Source organism: Phoxinus phoxinus (genome assembly GCF_949152265.1).
Source record: "Phoxinus phoxinus genome assembly, chromosome: 10".
NCBI classification, from domain to species: domain Eukaryota; kingdom Metazoa; phylum Chordata; class Actinopteri; order Cypriniformes; family Leuciscidae; genus Phoxinus; species Phoxinus phoxinus.
Window position 1 is genome coordinate 17645041 of NC_136885.1, and position 23903 is coordinate 17668943.

The window sequence follows — 23903 nt, forward strand, 5'->3', positions numbered from 1 at the left end:
GCCAAAAAGATACACATTTGATTGAAGTTCAGGTTTGAATATGATTGGTCACAGTGTTATAGGCTATAATGTGTAGTGATCAAAGCCCATAAATTAGCAGTTTGAAATGTCAAATCAATAAAATGTCTATGCCAGGTAAAGGTAAAGATACTCTAGATGTAGCCTAATGTTTTTTTTTATATATAATTAAACTGAATTAAACTATAATTAAAATTGCCATTTTCTTTTTTCTTGATTGGGTCATTAAATATGAATAATTAGAAATGGAAAAGTGCACACCACAGAGTGAGTCACAAGTGGAAACCACAGAATGTTTTTTTTCCTCCACGAGTGTAAAAATGCAGCTACTAGGAAATATGCCTGTGCATAACATTTCTGCTTTTTCAGCAGCTGTTTTAAAAAGTCTTTATGGCCAGGGCATTGGCTGCTGTTAACTTCCTTTTGTCTTTGAATAGTTTGAAGTTCTTTTATAAGATGGATTGGTGTTAACATGAGGTGTGCCATCACTTTAGAAATATAAGCTTATGATGGACTTACATAATGTATTTATTCCTTTACTGCTGTCTTCCACTGTGTTTACAGGTGAGTCAATACTGTATTTACTAGTTTTGTTTTTTATAGAATTTTATAGATATAGAATTATGTGATATGCTGAAAATGTTTTTTGTTGTTGTTCATTCCATTTTGCTCTTAAAAATGCAAGAGAAAAATGATGCAGTGAGTTTAATGCATCATTTTTGTTTTCTCATATACAAATACAGTGTTAAAAAATAGTAACTTAAATTAATAACTATGGTGAAAATACTTTGTACTTTAAAATAAATGATCTTTGTGCTAAATCTTGTTTGCACTAACATAGTTGTCGTAGAGAATTGATATAACCTCTCGTAATATTTACAGATGCTGTCTTTACAATCAATAATATTTTATTATTATTATTTATTTACTCTGAATATCTCTTCCATTAAAACTCATAATTTTAACTGAATTTTTCAAGATCTCTAAACATATTTTTATATTAAGAATCAATAACATGGATGATTTAGTTTTGGGAGTTTTATTACTTTCACAAGAACTCACTAATGTTATATAAACACTTAATAAAATAAATACAAATGTTGATGATAAAAGCATATTAGACATACAGTAAACAAGGAAAACTAATTCTGCTCAACTCTTTCTATGCATATATTTCATATGATTTAAAAGCCTTACTCTCTCTCTCTCTCTCTCTCTCTCTCTCTCTCTCTCTCTCTCTCTCTCTCTCTCTCTCTCTCTCTCTCTCTCTCTCTCTCTCTTTTCACCAGTACTGCATGGACAGAAAGTTTTCACCCATCTTAAGGTTACTGGGTACCAGGGTCATGACGTCACACTGTTGTGCCAATACATCTATGGAAACACAAAGGACAACATATCACAAGTACTGTGGACATGGCACAATCAGTCCAATCCATATGAAATCATTATCTTTAATATGAACCATGGCGTTTTTCTGCATGACACATTTCTGAAAGACCGAGTCACCTTCAGTATGAACTTACCTCTCTATGACGCTTCCATCATTATCAGAGACGTGAGAATGAGTGATCAGGAAGTTTACAGCTGTGACTACACAACCTTCCCTAGCGGCAGTTATAAAGGACAAACCACTCTTACAGTTATAGAAGGTATGTAACGGTTCATTTAAATTTACCAATGAATCTAAACTATTTATTTTTTACGAAGGTCTTGTTCATCCAACACTAATTGATTCAGTAGCGCCTCTACGTGCTGCTCAAATGAAAATATACAAAGTTACGGGGGAATATTGTTTTTCAAATGTAACAGTATATTAACTTCTTGTTTATAATTAATGGTTGTGATCCTGATGGTCTGACCATAAGCAAGCTAAAAAACAACAGCACTCTTGTTTATGTGATGTTACTTAAGGCAAGGCACCAGAATAAAATAAAATAAAAAATAGATATAATATCACCCATGATTACTTACATTAAAAATGGCAAAACCGTTTACATTACAAGTTTTCTGAAATGTTTAAACATCTAAGTAAATATTAACATTTTAATAACACCAGTTTGAACATTGGATTACACCAGGTTCAAAATTCTTGTTATTTTGATGACATTTTAGACTTAAGGGTTTTTGCAAAGGGGATAGGCCTATGCATGTCTTTTTACCACTCCACAAGTCTGTCAACAGCCAGAAAAAATGCCTTTAAAGATATATTGTAATTGAAATCTACAGAAACAAACATAAAGTGCCTATTAAATACAACCCTAAATTTGTATTATGGATGGTGTCTTGCCTTAATTACCGGTATATCTGAATTGAAACATTAAGTTATTTGGCTAAATGTGTAAACAATGAAAAAACGTTTTAACTTTTCTTTTGAGTTTGCCTCTGCTGTAATAGTTCCTAATGCCACAGTATTGTCCGCATTGCTATCCTGTTGCTAGGGTGTAGCCTATCACAGCCTAGAGATATAGACAGAGCTCGGGTTTATGCAGTCAAATCTATGGAATTTTGATAATCTATTTCATTAAAAAAATAAGTCTGGTTTCTGTGACAAGTAATAGTGCACCTCCTTTTAAAAAGTGGCACAATTAGGTCATCTTACTCGGCATACGTTTAATACTTTAAGTGAGTGCTTAGGAACAAACCCCTAACCATAAGTATAAGTGATAAGTGCTTACCACTGAATAAAATGAATGAAATCACAAAATAAGCATGAAAAATAGAGAGTGCACATCATGAATGCTCTTTCAAAATCCACTGATTTGCAAAAATTGCTGGTTTATTACGAGCTCCCTCCTGATTTTCCGTCCACAGGCAGTCCTCCTGTTCTGTCCATCGCTGCGGCTGTAGGGATCGTGACTGCTGTTGTGCTCATCACTGTGATTACAGCTGCTGTGGGGTATTTGTTCCTGATCAACCGACGGTATGTGACTAGAAAACATTTAGCAATTTCTTAATTTGTAATGTCGTGGATAATGTCGAATTATGACAGATTCATGCCAACAGCCAAGCAGAGCAAAAAACACAGAGCTTTTACTCCTAAATAAAGTTCCCCAATTTGTAATAAAATACTTTTTTGACATACAGCTAAAACCAAGAAATTGTGCCAGCATTATGTCCATCGTCGTGTTTATCTTTACCAAACCTGGAACTAAAATAGGACATACTGATATTACATAGGGAAGGGAATGAGCTTAGATGTTAAAAGACCTTTAACATTTCTCTTTTTATATTTTGCTACACATGGCAGAAGAGCCGGCAGCACTTCCGCAGATTGTAAGTATAAAATTCAAGCATGGGTTGATTAAAATCTCTCTTTTTAAAGGAAATGCTCAGTGTGAAACTGCACATATTGCTGATTCTTTCTTAAGTACAGATTACAAAATAATGGGGACAGATTTTCAGAAAAAATGTCCCGTGGCCCATATAGGGGGTACCATACTTTCCCAATTGCTTTTGCACTTCAAGCCACACCTGTACACTTCTCACTCCATTCCTCTACTTTGAAACCATTCTGCTATTTGACCAGTGTTTTACCTCTTTACTAGATACAACTCAGAGCCCTGATGACCTACAACAGGTGAGAATACAGTACCTGCTGTTAAGAATGATGATCTAGTGAGAGACGTAATCAATCCTGAATCTCAAGTCACATGGTATTTCACAAGTGCAAAATAGGCCATGAGCTTCTGCAAATGACTAAACTTCTCTTCATGTATTAGGATGTCACTTATGCCACGGTTCTGAAAACAGGCAAAGTCAACAGAAGCACCTCACCATCAGGGGACATTGAATACGCTGCTGTTTGCTTCAGTGGTCGCTTAACATCACTGCGAGCCTCAGCCAATCAGATGGCTTTAGGTGTCCACACAGAAGAGCAGGATACTGTGTATGCACAGGTGAATAAAAGAGTACAAACGTCACATCCACTGCAGGTCTATTGAAGAATTAGCTGTTTGAACAGTAGAGACAATAAAGGGTCGATCACACCAATGACGATAACTGTAACTATGAAGTTAATGATCATTCTAATTCTAACAATAAGCAAGTCCACACAACCACACCATGAACTATAACGATAACTATAGAGGAACAATATCACTGGAATCACTTTTTTTTTTTCAGCTGATAAAAATACAAATCATTGAAAGCCGATCAGAATCCAGAATTCAGCAGACGGCATAACTGCAGCATGACACTGAAATAAACAGAACTTTATAGTCCATTGGTGTGGCACTAGTTATTGTTCTTAGTGTAAACAGGCCTTAATTGTTATTCTGCTAAAATGGCTCAAAAACGGACAGACAGTGTTTTGGTAAAAAGAGTGCCTGTTCTCTTTCTAGAGCTAGACTTGATTCGGTGTGGTCTATGCAAAAGTCAAAAATCTTCTCAAAACAAAAGAAATGTCCTGATTACAAGACACATGTTTTTGTATCCCTTTGTTGGCTTTGATTTCGATTTAGAAGAACAAAAATGTCTGCAGAAAGCAGAAAAACAAAATCCAGTCTGTACACAGCATAAGGGTTGAGAGTATTTTTTTTTTTTTGAAAAATGCATGTTGTTAAAGACAAATTCATATATTTTTTTAATTCCAAATGAGTTTCTTTGTCGATCTATAGTTTTAACATAACATGTGGAAGCCCTCCTAAAACTGCTAAAACTGACCCCTTGACCTCAATGCACTCACCTAAAATATCTTCTGATCTAATATTAATGTAAATACGCATCATTTTATAATGCAATTCACATTTGTATAGAACTATTTATTTTAAAATTAAAATTAAAGTTTCAATTCTGCTTTTTTCTTCCTTCTTTCATCAGTCATGTTTCAGTGCATGTGATGTGTGTGGGAATATGTACAAATGTAAGTTGAACCAAAACAGATGTGTGACTTTGTTTCTAAAAATACTGTTCTGTGGAAAATGCAGCGCATGTACATTTGTGTTGAGGTATGTGGTGTGATCTCCAGCACGCACTCAAGTTCTTACAGACAGACCAAAGTCCATGTTTTAATGAACAAACAGCTCCTCGTTTCCAGTAACATACATATTCATTCAGAGTTGATCTCCTCTGTATCAATAAAGTATCTCTATTTTTTAATTTCCAATTCAGACAACACAACCCCAGAATTAAATTACACAGACAGTGAATTTAAAAATAAGTATAGTACAGAAAAGTATGAATATCTGTTTAGAATATCTTTAATTAACAACTTAGCGTCATTGTCCTCCTTTAACGTGTGTGCTCTCATCTGGTCTGGCTCTGATCTGTACGGTGTCATTGCGAAGAATGACGTTAAGACGAGAGCGTCTCTGTGCTACTTCCTGTGTGTGACCTCTATCGTAACAGAGAGAATTCAGTCAGGGAAGGGAAGGAGAGTCTGTGCCACAGTCTGCCTCTGAGCGCAAGCAGACGTCTGTGTGCTGCCGGAAGTTTGATCACTTCTAAATCCTCTGACTGAGGCGGACAATCTTAAATCTCAAGGTTACTTCAGACATGGTCACTGTTATAGTACATAGTTCAATAATACAAAAGAATGAATACTTGATATGACACATGGCTATCCAAAAGAAAAGGATAATTCTGTCGTACCAAGGAAAAGATGGAAAGTGCATATGTCTATGATTTTGAACAAGGGGGCAAATATTGCAAAAATGTGTCATACTTTTGTCTCCCCTTTTGACAGTCTCTTTTTTCCTCATTTCTGCTCTCCCATTAGGTCTGTGTTGTTGCTAGACTGAGGTGGTGGTAAAGTGCAGCCTTTTGTAGATGGGGAGTGTCCTATCCGGCATGGGCTCGGCCCGCCTCCCCCTTCACTGTCTGTATTGGAGGATGAGTGAGGAGGGGGCGGAGCCAGCCGGGGCAGAGGGGCCGAGGAGGGAGGGATTCGTGTACAAGAGGTTGTGCGGAGACTCTGGATACGCCGGCACTCCTGGCAAATGCGCACATGAGTGCAGCCCCGCGGCAGAGGCACTGTCACTGAGGGCGGTGCCAGGCCCACTGAGGGGGTGCTGTTGGCACCTAACGGGTCCTCCAGAAGTCGCTGGGGCCCGGGGCCCATGTCTGAGGGGCCTCCTCCTGGCCCTGAGCTTCCCGTCAGGGGTCCCGTACCGCTATAGAGCTTTCCGTTGCTAAGGCGCATCTCTCTGACAAGGCGCAGGGGCCGCGGGGCCCCTAAAGTGATGCGGGTGGGGTGCCGAAGGGCCAGAGAGCTGGACAGGGGGCGGCGGCGGCGCAGGCGAGAACTTTTCTTGCAGGAAACAGCGTTACGGAATTCTGTCAACATCTCCTGACATACAGACACCTGAATGTTGAAAATATATATATTAAAGGCTTGAACAAAAGAAGATTAGTATATATCACAGAAGTATATATCACAGATATGTACACACATATATACACTACTGGTCAAAATTTTGGAATAATAAAGATTTTTTTATGTTTCTGAAATAAGTCTCTTATACTCACCATGGTAGAATTTATTTGATCAAAAATACAGTAAAAACAGTAAAATTGTGAAATTATTACAATTTAAAATAACTGTTTTCTATTTTAATATATTTTAAAATGTTATTTATTGCAGTGATGGCAAGGCTGAATTTTTTGTATCATTACTCCAGTCTTCAGTATCACATTGTGTCACATGATCCACAATAAACATTTCTTATTAGTTATTATTATCAATGTTGAAAACAGTTGTGCTGCTTTATGGTTTTTGTGGAAACCATAATACACTACTATTCAAAAATTTGAGGTGGGTTTTTTTAATTGTTTTTAATCAGTCAGGATGCATTAAAGTGATTAAAAGTGTTTATAATGTTTCTATTTCAAATAAATGCTGTTCTGTTGAACTTCTATTCATCAAAGTATCCTGAAAAATGTATCAGTTTCCACAAAATATTAAGCAGCAAATACTGATGATAATAATAAGAAATGTTTAGAAAATCCATCTGTCATCACATGAAAAAATTACATTTTAAAATATATTAAAATAGAAAGCAGTTATTTTAATTGTAATAATATTCAACAGTATTACTGTTGATATTTCATAAAAAAAATAAAAAAGCATTAGAGACTCTTAAGCACAAGAGACTACGTTCAAAAACATACAAAATTATTTAATTATTTTTTATTTTTGGCTGGCAGTGCATATACATGAATATCACAGAACTATATATTGCACAAGTAGGCATGCACACCGTAACAACCACTGACTTCGACTTCACTACAACACACACTAACGCGAGGAGTCGGCGGGTTGCTTTGGTAACCTACTGTAGTGTGACTGTGATATTGGCGGTCGCAGGAGAGAGGCCGTACCTCGTCTGTTTCAGCTGATCGGCGTGTGGACCACACAAACTCCATCACAGCCACAAACACAGCAATAATCAGGCCACAGATCAACACCACAAATATACCGCCAATGTTCTCCATCCCAAGACCTGCAACAGTGAAGTAAACACTTTTAAACACTATGACAATCTTTCATCACAGGCATAGAAATATTAAATATACATTCTTAAAGTCGGCACAAAGTGGAAATTCACCCTATTTTCGAGATGCATTTTATTGATCTTATTGTGAACGATTCATCTATGCATTTCATTTTTATTTTATTTAGTTTTTAGCTCATCATTTTAAATTAAAATGTCACTTGATATTCTGAAAATGACAGACCTATCTGGTGACGTATGCCAGACTTCTCCAAACATTTAGACATACCCGCCTCTTTCACACAGTCGACTTTAAGCTCACATTCAGATCTGCCTCAATCTAATCAGAAACCAATCAAGTGCCTGTCCTACATTTTTTCTTTTTCAAGAACCCGTTTCACTTGGATGTGTCAAAATATGGAAGAAAAGAACTGTCTATACTTCCATTTCATCGCGACTTTAAACACACACAAAACTGCTTGCATTTGACAGCTACAGTGGGTGTGAGAAACCCAGCACCTTGTGTTTTGGAACATGGTAGCTGGTTATGAGCTGGTTATGAGCTGGTTATGAGCTGGTTCAAGCTCATATTGGACCAGAAACATACCGTACTAGCCCTCTGCTGGTTTTTGGAACTACCTGCAGTTTTTTTTTTTTGCAACAATGTAGCTTTTTGACCAATTAACATGTTGTGAACACAGCTACCGTTTCTAAATGGATATTTCAGCAGGGATGAGACTGGGTGGAAATTATTGCGTTGAGGTGCAGAAGAGGTTCATGCCTTTGGCGCGGTGGTCTTCCTCTTTGGGACACTGCCCTCCCTCCCACCATCTTCTCTTCAGGATCTCCAACCTGTTATTCTCCTGCAACTGCAGCACTGCCAGACTGATCTCATCTCTGAAAGGAGAACCTGTGAGACGGAATAATGCAGATGTATGCGTTTTGTGATCTAGCATGAGGAAGTGCCAATAAGTTATTCACATCATGTCACATCTAAAAACAAGTCTGTCCAATGACAGCCAAATAAGTTTACATGATTAATGCTCGCTTAATTTATTAGCGGCCTACAGTATATAGTGCAGAATCTTAAATATTTCTTCATCATTGCTTACATAACTACTGGTAGTTTGCTGTGAGCAGTCTGCAGCGCACTTTCGGAAAGCATATGAAATCAACATCTAAGATAAGTGAACACTCTTTTACTCCATTTCTCTGTGCATATTGCATGGTTTGCTTATTAAATAAGCAATCATAACAGTATAATCTAAGCGTTATGTTTAAAAGTCTTGTGGCGTGATTTAGTAAGCATACAAGTTGCAGCGTTTACGCATATTGTGCATGGGGGGTAACTTCATGTATGTTACATGTGCAGCAGCAGCGTAGCAGATCTATTCCGCCAAGATCAAATACAATAACATTGCCATATCCATTACCATGCCTATCTTTCAGAGAGCTGTCATGACAGAAATATGTAGACGTATATGAACATATACAATTGTAATCGAAATTATTAAACCACCATTGCAAATCAGGTTTATTGGCAAAATGTACAGACTTTTAGCTGTTTGCAATGCAACTTTTAATGACTTCTGCAGTCTCAAAATTATTCAACCCCCTGAATAGAATCCCCCACAACAGCACAAATCTGCAAAACAGGTGTTGTCTCAAGCACACCTGATGCTGCTAATCAAGGGCTTCATTATTTGCACCAGGTGTGCTTGAGCTAGAACACATGAAATATCTGAAATGGTTAGCTTTGTTGGTGTCACGTTTGACTGCATGTTAAAAATATGACAAAAGAATGGTCCAAAAAGTTAAGAGAAGATCTCATCACCCTTCACAAACAAGGAACAGAATACAAAAAGATAGCGAAGGAACTAAATGTTCCTAGAGACATTGTTGGAAGCATAGTTTGCAAGTTCAAACTTAAACAGGAACAGTGGTTACACTACCTGGACGGACGGCACAGAAAAAGGAAGCTATCAACGGCTGCAACCAGATTTCTGAGAAGGCAGATTCAGAAAAGCCCTTGAGTGAGACTGAAAAAGACCTGCCGCAAGACTTGGTGGCAACAGGCACTGAGGTTTCAGCTTGCACAGTAAGGCACGTACTAAATGCATGCGGTTTCCATGCCAGAACTTCAAGACATCCATCACTACTGACCCAAAAGCACAAGAAAGGTAGCTGGTGTCTGGTTATACATCTCGTTTGCAGCAGGTCATGACAGCAAAAGGGTGTTCTACTAAGAACTAAAGATGCTTGCCATGAAGGCGTTGAATAGTTTTGAGACTGCAGAAGTCATTAAAAGTTGCATTTTCAGTTGAATTTGGGGAAATCACTTGAAACATTTGTTGTGTTCAGCTATTTTTAATTACCTTTGTTTGATTTGTTCATTGCAAACAGCTGAAAGTCTGTACATTTTGCCAATAAACCTGATTTGCGATGGGGGTTGAATAATTTTGATTACAACTGATTGTATGCAAAGTGAAAGTGAGCAGGTTTATGTTTTGTCAAAGATATATAAATTGACAATGTTGGTAACATTATTTTTAAGAGTTATTATGGTGTTATGGTTTCAAAACCACATGAATCACAGTGCTGCTACATTGCCTGTGAGGCTTCTATCATGAATGTGTACTTTTATCTTTCAATTTTACTAATCGAGGGATCCTCTCTCTCACCTAGAGGCATGCCAATGCCATAACCCTTGGTGTCCAGCAGGCCTCCGATCTGGGTGAGGTTGCAGTTGAGGCTGCGGTGGTACTCGTTCATGGTGCTCTCAAGGAGGAAGGCATATTTCGAGTTCAAGACTCGTGCAATGCCCTCCTCTGTGCTCTTCACAAAGACACTGGGCTGCTTGGAATACATGTAGTTCCACATCCGCTGATACGTTTGATAACGGGAGTTCTGAGAGAGGGGAGGAGAGGATGTTTCATCAGTGTATACATCATAAATAAACATTTAAACTCTATTTGACATGCACAATAACAAACAGAAAGAAAACAGTGACACACACACAGATGGTAAAAACACTTGAGCAAACAAAAACCTGATAAGAAAATACACAGTCATTACGCCAAGGGTAATCTACACGAAAAACCAACAAGAAAATAAACAAGACAAACAAAACCCCATCCATACACATATGCAAATATATGCCTGCTGGCTCTTTCCGTGAATATGGTACAAAATTGAGCCAAAAAATATTTAAACACATTTTTTCCATTTTCAACAGATGTTCAGTGAAAGGAGATGCATAAAGCATTTTTTTGCTGACACCTATATTAGATAAACTTGTATCCCACACAAAATATTTTGGAGAAAACTGGAGATGACTTAATTTAGGCTAATTTTTCAACCTTATGGACTAGTAAATTTTTACTTTTCTTTATTTTTATTTTTATAACTATTGTTAACTTTATACATCAATAAAGATGTTTTGAAGTCGACATGAAATTAAAACCCACCCTATCTATTTACTAAATGCTTGTTATTGATCTTGTTGCGAATGATTCATCCATGCAAATATTTCAGGAGAGTTTCCTTCGAGAAGGCAAGGGAGGCAGTGCCTCCTTGAAAAATTGGAAAATAATAAAACAAAAAAATAAAAATAAAACAATGCAAATATTACAAAATGTGACATAAAATGTGTATAAATTACTAATTTTCTAAAGTAACACTGTCCAACAGGTAAAGGTACAGCGGGACACCGCGTCTCTCTTGCCTCCCCTGAGCCCACTGAGTTTTAACAGACCCCATAAAAGCATGCGGTGGGTTTGGTGAGGGGTAATTAAGAATGAAAGTGGCAAAGTCATGTGAGAGGAGAATGATTGGATATGATTGGTTCGTGCGATAAATCCCGCCACTTGTTTTCGAGCAGGTTCACAAATCAGTCTGAAGGAACAAAATTATGGCGTTAATGGGAGGACTAATTAAAAAGCAACATCTCAGCCACTTAGATATCATCACTTTATATCACTTCAAAATCAAACTTGTAATGGCCTGAAAACATGATGACTGTGAGGTGTGTTTAGTGAGCAATCAGCTTGAGGAAATGAAAGGTACATTTTCGTGTCTGTGACCAGCGTTTACTGAGATTGATGACTGATGAAAATAAGTTGATTAAAAAGAACAAAATAAATATATATTTTTTATATTGTTACTGCCTTTAGTTTTTATTTTGTAATAAATGTAAAATTGCGTGAAAACACCAAGTTAATGAGATTTATACTTGTGTATCATTCACATGTGCAAGCCAGCATGTGTTCTATAGATGTGTATACACTTAAATATTAGTATCATATTTGTACCATAAAAAAGGTCATGGTGCTTCCTCCATGAATGGTGCCGTATTGTATATTGGTTTGATCAGCCAGGTCATCGGGCGATTCAATTGGCACTTCCATTCTCTGCACTGTCAGAAAAGCAGCCAGATTCGCTGTATATGAGGAGATTATTATAAGAGTGAATGCCCACCTAAAAGAGAGAGCGAGAGAGAGGACATAAATGATGGAAGCAGAGAGCAAAAAGCCCATAGCTGTGCTGTGTAATGTGTCCATTGACTCTGTTCAAATGAACATCAACACATATGGAGCCCCAGCACACGCTCAAACTCACCAGACCCCACTAACACAGCGTGTGGATAGGGCTCGGGGCATGATCTCTGACCCCTGCTGCATGAAGCCCCCGACAGGAAACCACAGGCTGTTTCCGAGCGTGTACTGATTTTCCAGCAGGTCTTTGCGCTCACGCAGACACGGGTGGGGGTTATACCATTCATACGGGCTCAACCTGACACAAGTACACACACAGAGAGAGAGAAATGCATGGAGCATTAAATATTTATTTCTTCACTATACTATAAAGAGTACGACATTTTTACTGGAAAACAAGACAAACACACTGATTAAGACCATGATTGTTTGCAGATTTTGTGTGTGTACCTTGCAGAAAGAAAAAGCACACAGCTGACAGCGAGGTAAGCCAGCAGCATGAAGAGCCAAACAGCCGGTGAGAAGGGATCCAGGAAGGAGAAATAACCTGGCTTCCTGCCCTGAGAGACAGTGGAAAAGAAACAGAGGTAAATTAATGCAACTGAAGGAAGGAAAGTGGCAGCAATAAAGCCATAAGGGATTAGGTACACTATGAATATTCAATCTTTTAATTACATAAATTAAGTAAATGCAGTATTACGTATTTAGGCATTTAGATATTTAGACACATTATCTATCTATCTATCTATCTATCTATCTATCTATCTATCTATCTATCTATCTATCTATCTATCTATCTATCTATCTATCTATCTATCTATCACCCTTAGTTATCCAGATTATACACTCTGTACTGGCTGTTGTCATTCAGGACAGGACAAGCAGAGAATTTCACATTGAATTTAAATCATCCTCTCAGTTCATTCAAATGGTTTAATCTTGCATGTTTTACTCCGGACGCAAGATGGCGCTATTGATCAGAACGGCACAACAGAGTCGCCAGATAGGCTATATAGCCAATATTTCACTAACCAGTTTTCCGTTTGAGTGAGTGTGGGTCAGGTTTTGCTTATAACACAATTGGTCACTCTAAGGGTATTAAAACCTGAAATCAGTCAACAATTATGAGTTAAATTCCTAATGAAAATTAATTACTTTATGTGCCAATTCGTTATCCAAATTAATCTCAATTAATCACAACATTTGATTAGAAAAGCACAAAAATTAAGATATTTTTAAATACATTGTTGCAACTGTCCCCCCATATCTCAAGCCTATCACATTCTGAGAGTCCACAGCAATAAATCTTGTTATCAAGTTTGTCAGTCCTGAGGTAAACTTAGAGGTCATTCACAAAGTGTGATTTTTCTTTTTCTTTTTTTACGTAAACTGATGCCACTGTGTCTCTCTCTCTCTCTCTCTCTCTCTGTGTGTGTGTGTGTGTGTGTGTGTGTGTGTGTGACTTACTATATGGACCCTGTAGAGAATACTGATGCCCAGGGTCATAAAGGGTTTTGAGAAGTCAATGACCTTCTCTCTCTCGGATGTGATGGTAAACGCAGCTACCGCCATATCAGCTTTCTGTTCCAAAGAAAGAAGGAGAGAGCAATAAAACATTGTAGAAGCACAACAGAAATTCTTAGAAAAGTCATCTAGACACAGCAAGGAAAATAACACAGAACTGAATTGAATGCAACCGTGTGAAAATACTTGTTATTTCAGTAGAGAACAAGTTAATGAGCACGACTACATACCCTGTTGATCAGCTCTCCCACCATGCCCGTCCACGAGCCGTTGGGTTCGGGTGCCCCATACAGGCCATCGTCCACCAGTTTGATGCGGAAGTTGAACTTGAGGATACCAGCCAGCTCTCTCAACATGTCCACACAAAAACCCTCATACTGCTCGTTCCCCTCAAACTCTTGGTAATTCACCTTTCTCATCATGTATGGGTTCTCCTGCACACACAAACACACACATTACTGTATGCAGTACAAGTTCATGGCCCCATCACTTTCATCCTACTTTATTGGATTAAAATATTACACTCAAAATTGTTACACTCAAAAATATTATTTTTTATTTTTTATCACAATTAGGAAAACAACAGTGCATTTTAAATAATTTCACTACTTTGGATGGAGCAGATGTTGCTTTACCATGTCTTCAGGTGACGCACACTAACTTCTAACATGAAAAACATTATTAAAAAATATTCCAGTTCCAAATTTTTGTGGAAAATTAGAAACTTTTCTAATCAATATGTTTCAGCCAAAACATTTTTTTTTTCTTGGGAATATTGTTTTAATTGGTAATCAATCTAAAGGATTTTCCTCTGTACATAGGATTTTCACTTTTTTTATTCTGTTATATAATTTTTAATACCCCTTTAACAAAAATAACTAACAAACTAACTAACAAAAGCCAGTCCTTTAATGACTGGAAGTGACAAGAAGTGAGATTATTTATGATGGGAACACAACAGCACAAATATAAGCAAATTTTAGTGAGGGATTTGATTCATTCTGTGATGTTTTGTCGAGTTTGTTTTTCTCACACTTTACAACACACCATCATGTTAGATACAATTACAGGAATTGGTGTCTATATTTTGAAATATATTTTGATTCGTTTTGTTAAAATGAAATGATCCTTTAAGCTTTAATGATCTATGAATTCCTCACTTAGTAATGACTGTTCCCTTTCGTTGTCACTTCGAGTTACGTCGAAATGACGACGAATGGGGTTCGCTTAGAAGCCTATCCTCTTCGAATATTAATAAAACGAGCCAATGGCAAGCAAATGCCATGGGTCTGCTGAATTTGCATAGCGTAACTCCGCCCCACTGTGTGGGTATATAAGGAAGTGAGCCGGCAACATGCAGATATGTTTTCGCTTTCGGAGCCAAGAGCATTCTTCACTCCACAAGCCATTCTGAGATCATCTCTCTTCACTCTTCGAGACGAGCTACTCTTCAGAAGTGTTGGTGTGACGGCGAATTCCAGCGAGCTTCATATTGCCTGCCGATCTGCGCAGTGGTCTGCCAGTCGTGTGTCTCTCCCTGGGCGCTTCAACACTGCTGTTTGAGTTTTATCTCTCTAAAAGAGCTGCACGCGGCGCGTCTTTTTAAAGACGGTTCGCCCGTGTGTTTCTGGGTGCGATACACAGATTAAATCAGCTGATGGGCACGGACGCTGTCTGATGTGTTTGGGCAAACGCACAGACAGCGTTCGTGGATGCGTCATGTTCTCATTGCGGGGACATGACCATCGCAATGTAACGATCGAGACTCGATGACCTCCTCGAGAGAGAGTCCCCTCATCCACACCCCGATCTATTCTCTCCGCAAGAGGGAATACTTCGGCTGGTGGCCAGGGTGATCAGAGGCTGCTGTGTGGAACCAACCCGACGATCTATCCTCGGTCCACACGCTCCTCTTCACATTGCAACCCGTGTGGTATCCGGATGAGATCGCTGACCAGTCCCGGCCAGAGGTCGCGGGCTGGTCCAGCATTTCATTCGATGCCCCGGCAGATGAAATCTTGTCTATCGCCGCATCACAAGGTGGGCGTGAGTACGCTGGAGAAGACTCGGCTGTGCTGCCTCCTCCGGGTGTGCCAGCATTGCCCGAGTCTGAACCAGAACTCTGCCATGCTTCCCCGGGCAGTCGCGAGCATTTGGGCTTGTGTGGAACCCTCCGCCATGTCCCAAGTGCTTAAAGCTGATGATCGGTTTTTGGGGACGCACCGGCACACGTCGGCCCGCCCCCAATTCCTTTCTTCCTGGACGTGCATGAAGAGGTCATGAGATTACTCAGCGGCCTCTTCCGCCTTCTCTGCCCTCGATGAGGTCGCGGCCAGTGGGTACACTGGGGTTCCCCCTATGGAGTGTTCTGTGGCAACACAACTGTGTCCCCACAGCGCCTCCACTGGCGTGGCGGCCCTAAGCACCCACCCACCCCAAAGCATGTAGGTTTTTGTCTACTCCGGTGGCAGAGATCTATAGAGCTGCGGGGCTGGCTGCCACCTCACTGCATGCTATGCCCATCCTTCAGGTCTACCAGGCCAGGGGTGCTCATTGCTAATGCACGAGGGTAGGGCTGGTCCAGGGCTCTTGCAAGAGCTGCGTGCCGCCACCGACCTCGCTCTACGGGCGACGAAGGTGACCACACGCTCCCTGGGTCAGGTGATGTCCACATATGTGGTCCAGAGACAAAAACTGGCTTAGTCTGGTTGATATGGGCGAGGCTGAGCGAAGCCGCTTCCTCAACTCCCCATATCCCAGACTGGCCTCCTCGGCGGCGCAGTCGAGGACTCTGCCCAGAGTTCTCGGCTGCCCAGAGCGGACTGAGGCTCTGATCCCGCGGCCAGCTGCTCAGCCGCCGGCTCAGCTGCCTCATTCCGCTCGCCGCCGAGGGCGCCCTCCTGCGACACTCCCTGCCGGCCCTAGCAGCACCCTTCACCCAGGCCGTGCCGTGGAGGTAGTCGCAGGAAGGCGCCCCAGCCCGTACCAGCCCCGCAGCAATGCGGTGCTCCCGTTACGGGCAGCTCAGAGATGGGTTGCAGTTCTTTCTAGGAGGTGGTTGCAGGGCCACTCCTTCCCCCGGTGGAGGGCCGGGGGAAAACCTCTTTTTCCAAAGAACTGTCTCTCCCATCTCTGAGCACACAGAGTTCTCGGACGACAGTGCGCGCCACCCTCGGGTCCCGCCACTCTCGCCCTCCTCTGTCACAGAGTTCTCGGATGACAGTGCGCACGCTCACGGGCCTCGCCACTCTCGTCCCCCTCTGTCGCCAGACCCCTGCCTGAGCACGCCCCTGTGGAACGCTGGTCCTTCCCTGGCCTCCTCTGGCAGGACGCGGCTAATGACCGTGCCCCCACACCGGGCCGCTATGCCACCCACGTCTGGGCCGGTCATTCCGCTTCGCTGCACCCCCGGGGGGACGTCTGTCGTTCGCATGACCCCGCTGGCACAGTCCGTGGGAGCCTGGTTAGAGCTTCCCCCCTGTCCCGCTGGCTTGCGCGAACCATCAGGCTCGGCTATGCGATTCAGTTCGCACGGTCTCCTCCCCGCTTCAGAGGTGTCCGCCTTACTATGGTCGGTGGCTATGCCCCTGTCATGAGAGCGGAGGTCGCCACCCTGCTGGCGAAGGGTGCGATCGAGACTGTCCCTCCAGCCGCAATGAGGTCCGGCTTCTACAGCCCTACTTCATTGTCCCCAGGATATCCGGTGGGTTACGGCCAATCCTGGATCTGCGCGTCTTGAACCGTTCCCTTCACAGGCTTCCGTTCAAGAGGCTCATGGCCAAGCGCATTTTCGAATGTGTGCAGCCACAGGATTGGTTTGCAGCGATCGACCTGAAGGACGCCTACTTCATGTCTCCATTTTTTCTCGACACAGACCGTTCTTGCGGTTTGCTTTCGAGGGGCAGGCATACCAGTACGCAGTTCTCCCATTCGGGTTGGCCCTGTCTCCTCGCGTCTTCACGAAGGTCGTCGAGGCAGCCCTTGTGCCGCTACGGCAGCACGGGGTTCGCATCCTGAATTATCCCGATGACTGGCTAATCCTAGCTCACTCTCGGACCAGGGTTGCGAACACAGGGACCTAGTGCTCCGGCACCTAGCCCGTCTGGGCCTTCGGGTCAACTGGGAGAAGAGCAAACTTTGCCCCGTGCAGAGGATCTCTTTTCTCGGTAGGAAATTCGACTCGGTCGCCATGTGCGCGCAGCTTACGAGCGCACGCGCGCAGTCACTGCTGACTTGCCTGAGACAATCTGAGGGCAAGAGTGCGGTTCCACTGAAACTTTTTCAGAGGCTCCTGGGGCATATGGCATCTGCAGCCGCGGCAACGCCGCTCGGATTGCTTCATATGAGACCGCTTCAGCACTGGCTTTGCGATCGAGTCCCGAGGTGGGCATGGCGTCAGGGCACGTTCCGAGTACCAGTTACTCCGACCTGCCATCAGACCTTATCCCCGTGGACGAATCTCAGCTTTCTCGGGCCGGAGTGCCCTTAGAACGAGTTTCCAGGCATGTTGTTGTCTCAACGGATGTCTCCTCCACGGGCTGGGCCGCCATGTGCAATGGACATGCTGCCGCGGGCTCCTGGACAGGACCCCACCGCCTATGGCATGTCAATTGCCTCGAGTTGCTGGCAGTACGTCTCGCTCTGCACCGCTTCCGGGCGCTGCTCAAGAACCAGCACGTACTAGCCCATCAGACATTACCGCGACAGTAGCGTACATCAACCGACAAGGTGGTCTACGCTCCCGCCGTATGTCGCAACTCGCCCGCCACCTCCTCATATGGAGTCAGAAGCATCTGAGGTCGCTTCAAGCCATTATATTCCGGGAGACCTGAACTGTGCAGCCGACGAGCTCTCACGGCTTCAGCCTCTTCCGAGAGAATGGAGACTCCATCCCCAGGCGGTCCAGCTGATTGGGATCAGTTCGGGGACGCACAGGTAGACCTGTTTGCCTCCCACGACTCGTCCCACTGCGCCCAGTTTTACTCCCTGACCGAGGGCACGCTCGGCACGGACGCTCTGGCGCACAGCTGGCCCCGGGGCCTCCGCAAGTATGCGTTCCCCCAGTGAGCCTTCTTGCACAGACCTGTGCAAGATCAGGGAGGACGAGGAGCAGGTCATATTGGTTGCGCCGCACTGGCCCACCCGAACCTGGTTCTCAGAACTTGTACTCCTCGCGACAGCACCTCCCTGGCCAATTCCTCTGAGGAAGGACCTCCTTTCTCAGGGACGGGGCACCCTTTGGCACCCTCGTCCCGATCTTTGGAACCTCCACGTGTGGCTCCTGGACGGGACGAGGCAGGTTTGAGTACCCTACCACCAGCGGTGGTGGCTACCATCACTTCCGCTAGAGCGTCGTCCACTAGACATGCCTACGCGTTGAAGTGGAACCTCTTCGTCTTTGGTGCTCTTCTCACTCAGAAGACCCCAGATCATGCCCGATCAGTATCGTGCTTTCCTTCCTGCAGGATGGGTTGGAGCGAAGGCTGTCTCCCTCCAACCTGAAAGTATATGTTGCCGCTATCGCCGCACATCACGATGCAGTTGATGGTAAGTCCGTGGGAAAGCACGACCTGGTCATCAGGTTCCTGAGAGGAGCGAGGAGAACACAGCCTCCTCGCCCTCCTCTCGTTCCCTCTTGGGACCTCTCAGTGGTACTAAATGCCCTGCAGAGTGCTCCCTTTGAGCCTCTGCAATCAGTGGAGCTTAAGTTCCTGTCAGTTAAGACAGGGCTCCTGGTTGCTTTGGCCTCCATAAAGAGGGTAGGGGACCTGCACGCATTTTCTGTAGACGAAGCGTGCCCGGAATTCGGGCCGGCCTTTTCTCACGTGATCCTGAGACCCCGGCCTGAATATGTGCCCAAGGTTCCCACCACTCCCTTCCGGGACCAGGTGGTGAACCTGCAAGCGCTGCCCCTGGAGGAGGCAGACCCAGCCTTGGCATTGCTCTGTCCAGTACGCGCACTCCGTGCTTACTTAGACAGAACGCAGTGTTCAGGACCTCAGACCAGCTCTTTGTCTGTTATGGTGGGAAGCTGAAGGGAAAGGCTCTCTCCAAGCAAAGGTTGTCTCACTGGATAGTGGACGCCATTGCTTTGGCTTACAACAGCAGCAAGGTCGACCGTGCCCCCTTGGTGTGACGGCCCACTCCACCCGGAGTGTGGCCTCCTCTTGGGCTCTAGCGCATGGCGCCTCGCTAACAGACATCTGCAGAGCTGCAGGCTGGGCGACACCCTACACATTCGCCAGATTATAGCTATAATCTCCGAGTGGAGCCAGTGTCCTCCCGTGTACTCGCTTCAACCAGCCGGTGCTAGGACCCGCTCAGGTGTCTTCGCTTGCTCGCCATTCCACTCCACGGACTGGATACGTGCGATATTTCCTCAGGTGAGCCTGATAAGCCCTGAGTTCCTCCAGCGCTGTTGACGTCAACGCCAGAGTTATGCCTCCGGCAGCTTTCGCGTTGGCTAGGTGCCACCATGTGCATGGTTCCCCCTCTGGGCGACCCCCACGTGTGTATTCCACTGTAAGCCTCTCTCGAGCATGTGTCTTTCCCTTGGCAAGCCAGTCTGCCACCCCTGGGGTTGAAATACTCCACCCTACGGGCTGGACACCCCAGTGTTTTCCGTATGCACCCCCCTCCGGGTCATATGTTATTCTTAAGTCCCCCCTTCGGGCGGGCACTGATTGCATATTCCACTGAGATATGCTCCCAGTGTACCTTGGTATTCCTGTGTTAAGTAGGAGTCCTTCGTCCGTGCTAGTCACGACAGGGACCTCAGACTTACGCAGGGCACTGGAAGACAGCCGAGGTGGCGTGATTGGACTGGTAACCCCATTCGTCGTCATTTCGACGTAACTCGAAGTGACAACGAAAGGGAACGTCTCGGTTACGGATGTAACCCTCGTTCCCTGAGTAGGGAACGGAGACGTTACGTCTTCCTGCCACTTCCGCTGTACCGCTGGAACAGCCGAGTTCAGCCTTGGCTCCTTCAGCGAAGAAACATATCTGCATGTTGCCGGCTCACTTCCTTATATACCCACACAGTGGGGCGGAGTTACGCTATGCAAATTCAGCAGACCCATGGCATTTGCTTGCCATTGGCTCGTTTTATTAATATTCGAAGAGGATAGGCTTCTAAGCGAACCCCATTCGTCGTCATTTCGACGTAACGTCTCCGTTCCCTACTCAGGGAACGAGGGTTACATCCGTAACCGAGACGTTCTTTCTATCATGATCGACATGCTGTAAATTGTCTTTTCATCGTGTACATAATTCATTAAGAGTTTCAGTTTTAGGACAGGAATTACTGATGTAGATGTGGTAAACTTCCTGTGAACATAAGTGGGCTATTTGGGCTTGCTGTAGTGCAGTTGGTCCTCACCAGTATGGTGGTGATGATGAGGCTCTTGTTAGCCAGAGTCTCAGAGACGTTGATGTCCAGACTAGTGGAGTTCATCAGCAGAGTGTTATTAGAGTACCAGATCCCAATCTAACACAGAGATGGTTCAGAAATGAAGCAATCAAAACAACAATTGTAGCACTATTCAAAATAGTATGTGTGTCCTACTTAACCATAATTTGGGGACAAATCTGTACCCAGAAGTGAGCTAAATCTGACAAAACCTCCTTTCGGGGATGTCCTCATATGTATTTATTTGTATTTATTTATTACAAATTGTAAAACTGCAGACATTTGCAGTCATTTTTGCACACAGGATTAAGACCCTTTAACTAACCCTAACCCTTCCCCTGTACTTCGGACGTCCGCGTACCATCCTCATGACGTAATTTTCGTCATCAGTAGGGTCCACGGACGTCCACACACCCGTCTGCACACCCCGTCTGTGTGCAGCCCGATTTTTGTGACCACACGGACGTTGCATGTACAACAGCGCATGTGCGAGTGACTTGAGTGATTTGCACGTGCAGAATGCATCTCTCCACATTCACGGCCAAAGGCGAATACTTTGAAAGGCTCGCACGTTCAACTGTGCGGAAGACGGAAAATTAAGTACACCTGGGCCTTTAGGGTTACTGTATATAAAAACAGTAGAAGTCTATGGAATGTGCCCAATTAGATATCTAAGTAAATGTGTATGTATGTGCCTTTAACCTCTTTGTGGCCTCCCCTGTGCTTCTCCAGTATATGGAGGGTGTAATTGGTCCTCTGGCCTTTACTGTTGAACTCAACTCGACCTGTCAAGCCATCATACTCCACCTGATCAAAACATTAAAGCGAGAGAGAGAAAGAGAATAGAAACAGCTGTTACTTTTAATAACACAATGGGTGCTCTCTAAGCAGAAAACATTCCTGGACGACTTTCAAGTGGAATTGAATTTACCCACACACACACACACACACACGCACGCACACACACACGCGCGCGCACACACACACAGACTGACTGACCATACGCAGGTAGTTCATGAGGCTGGTCCCGTGTTGCCAGATCTGAGGGGAGGTGCAGCTGAGAGGCTTGATGCCAATCTCCTGACTCCGGTTGAGTTCCTGCACTGCACTCACCACCACATGGACCGCATCAAACAGCAGGGCCGACGACAGCTGAACACACACACACAGTTTAGGGTGAGCATTCTGTGTTATACATTGATAGTTTTTTGTGTTTGTGCGTGTCTTACCGCTGGTCCGGGGTACGGGTTAATGTCACAGCCCTCTCTCCAGGACAGATTTAGGCTCCTGATAAACTCCAGGTAAAACGGGTGGGTGGTGTTAAACATTGAGAAGCCCACGATGTTTGACTGCTCATCCACTATATCATCCAACCACAGCAGCGGGAAGTCCTGCACACACACAGGAATGACATCACACAAGAGGGAACATCAGTGTGTGTGTATTAGAAATTTTAAAGAACAAATAAAAGAAGAATAGTACTGGATAATTGGTATTTGACTGGATCAGTATGGTGAAGAGGTGGATTTACAATTTTAAAATATAACGAACAGGGAACCAAAGTTTCTTAAATCTAATGACTGATCTATGTCAGGAATGCAGTAACAGTGTTTATTAATATATAAACATCTGCTTTTTACGTTTTATGTGTCACATAAAAGAAAGTCACATAAACCACATGAAATCCGATCGGAGCAGTCAGGCTGAAGCGGATTTCCAGAAATGTGATTTGAATAGGATTTAAAAAAACATGAAATGTAGCTCTAAATTTCTGGCCGTTTAGACTAGCTAAATCTGATATGCACAAAAATCGTATTTGGACTGACAATCTGAACGTAGCCTAAAGGTTTCAGAAATGCCTGCAAGGTTTGAGTAACGTTTGTTTGGGTAGACTACCATAATATGGTTCAATAGTGGAAAAATTATTTGCAGTGTGTTCTGCACCGGTGGCACTAGTTGGACCCCCGTTGGCATCTTTTTGGATGATTGAGCATGTTGAATTTACAGCGGAGAGCTTCGATGAGAGAAACCACTCTGGTTGGCTTTTCAGTTTTGTGAACCAGTGCTCGAGGAGAAAAGCAGAAATAATGAAATCAAGCAAACGACAAAGTTGTTTATGGTTTGTATATCTGCAGTTCTAGCTCCTTCCCTTTTTGAATGATGAACAGAATACTTCCACCTTTTGGTACTGATTAGATATTTCCTCTAATGAAGACGTAGAACGTTTGTGGTCATTGGCTGTTGGCTGTAGTCTTTGCAATGTGTTCAAGCGCAAGTTTTTAGCCCAGACGCAGGTGACATGAGGCGACACCACAGTCGGCTTTCATCTATGCTGGTTCTTTGAGTTTAGTAGTGTGGCCTTTAGATTTGAGTGATACTTTAGACTACTGACAAGAGGTTTTAGTATGTATGATTCAGTGAAGTGTTCGATTAGACTAGTAACTAGAGTTTTCAGTAGAGTGCATAAGGTGAAGATGACATGATTTACTGAGTTGACGGATTTCACAGAAAATCATGATGAGCACAGACTCCATTTTTTTAGTGGATTCCAGCCTTAAGCTGAATATTACACGGTAGGTTATACTAGTACTATATGTTTTAGTAGTGTAGATTAGGTGTGTGTTGTGTTTGTAGGTTATACAGTAGAAATGTATGTAATGCAGTTCAAGCTGTGAGGGGGCTGGCTTGAGAAGTGTGAGCGGGTTTGCGTAATAAAGATGAATTGTTAATACAAAAGATGGGGCTCCAGGCATGAATATATCTACAGGAAAATAGGCCAAGAACTCCTCCTCTATCTTACCATAGTCGTGAGGATGTACTTGTAATACGCTGATGTCATTCCCAACTCTGATGCCTAAAAAGACAGGCAAGAGGAAAGAGACAATTAAAAAATGTCATTATGTAAAAAGCTGAAAATGTTTTGTGCTTATTAAGGAATACAGTCCTTGAGCAGAATTATGATATTTATAGTGTCTATATCTATACATTAAAATGCAGGTATATTGAACAAAGCGAGGTGAGCGATTG

General features: G+C 43.2%; 2 protein-coding genes across 4 annotated transcripts in view; one reads left to right on the plus strand and one right to left on the minus strand.

Annotated features, from left to right (window-relative positions):
- The first annotated feature begins 414 nt into the window (after positions 1–414).
- LOC307006300 (nectin 1b-like) lies at positions 415–4843 on the plus strand. The gene is made up of 5 exons (XM_079627139.1): positions 415–582; positions 1308–1667; positions 2830–2938; positions 3564–3595; positions 3738–4843. Exons 1-4 carry the CDS (start codon positions 525–527, stop codon positions 3580–3582), a joined length of 546 nt encoding a protein of 181 aa, XP_079483265.1. The 5' UTR covers positions 415–524; the 3' UTR covers positions 3583–3595; positions 3738–4843.
- A 163-nt stretch (positions 4844–5006) lies between these two features.
- Positions 5007–23903, minus strand: part of grik5 (glutamate receptor, ionotropic, kainate 5) — a 76634-nt gene continuing 57737 nt past the window's right edge. For 2 of the 3 annotated variants that reach the window (XM_079627138.1, XM_079627137.1), the window contains 14 exons: positions 23677–23730; positions 22106–22267; positions 21876–22028; positions 21579–21683; positions 20847–20954; positions 13696–13899; positions 13409–13522; positions 12392–12501; positions 12066–12239; positions 11759–11924; positions 10130–10355; positions 8230–8358; positions 7336–7457; positions 5007–6319 (listed from right to left, as the gene is read on the minus strand). In XM_079627138.1, the coding sequence (XP_079483264.1) occupies positions 5714–6319; positions 7336–7457; positions 8230–8358; positions 10130–10355; positions 11759–11924; positions 12066–12239; positions 12392–12501; positions 13409–13522; positions 13696–13899; positions 20847–20954; positions 21579–21683; positions 21876–22028; positions 22106–22267; positions 23677–23730 (2433 nt within the window). In that variant the 3' untranslated portion in view covers positions 5007–5713. Of the gene's footprint in view, positions 6320–7290; positions 7458–8229; positions 8359–10129; positions 10356–11758; positions 11925–12065; positions 12240–12391; positions 12502–13408; positions 13523–13695; positions 13900–20846; positions 20955–21578; positions 21684–21875; positions 22029–22105; positions 22268–23676; positions 23731–23903 lie in introns of all 3 variants that reach the window. The other variant, XM_079627136.1, reaches the window with a different exon arrangement.

Excerpts from the sequence above, each read along its gene's own strand:
- LOC307006300 (XM_079627139.1), top strand. The coding sequence starts at position 525 with ATGATGGACTTACATAATGTATTTATTCCTTTACTGCTGTCTTCCACT. Across the intron at positions 583-1,307 it reads GTCTTCCACTGTGTTTACAG|TACTGCATGGACAGAAAGTT; the intron begins GTGAGTCAATAC and ends TCTTTTCACCAG. Across the intron at positions 1,668-2,829 it reads CACTCTTACAGTTATAGAAG|GCAGTCCTCCTGTTCTGTCC; the intron begins GTATGTAACGGT and ends TTCCGTCCACAG.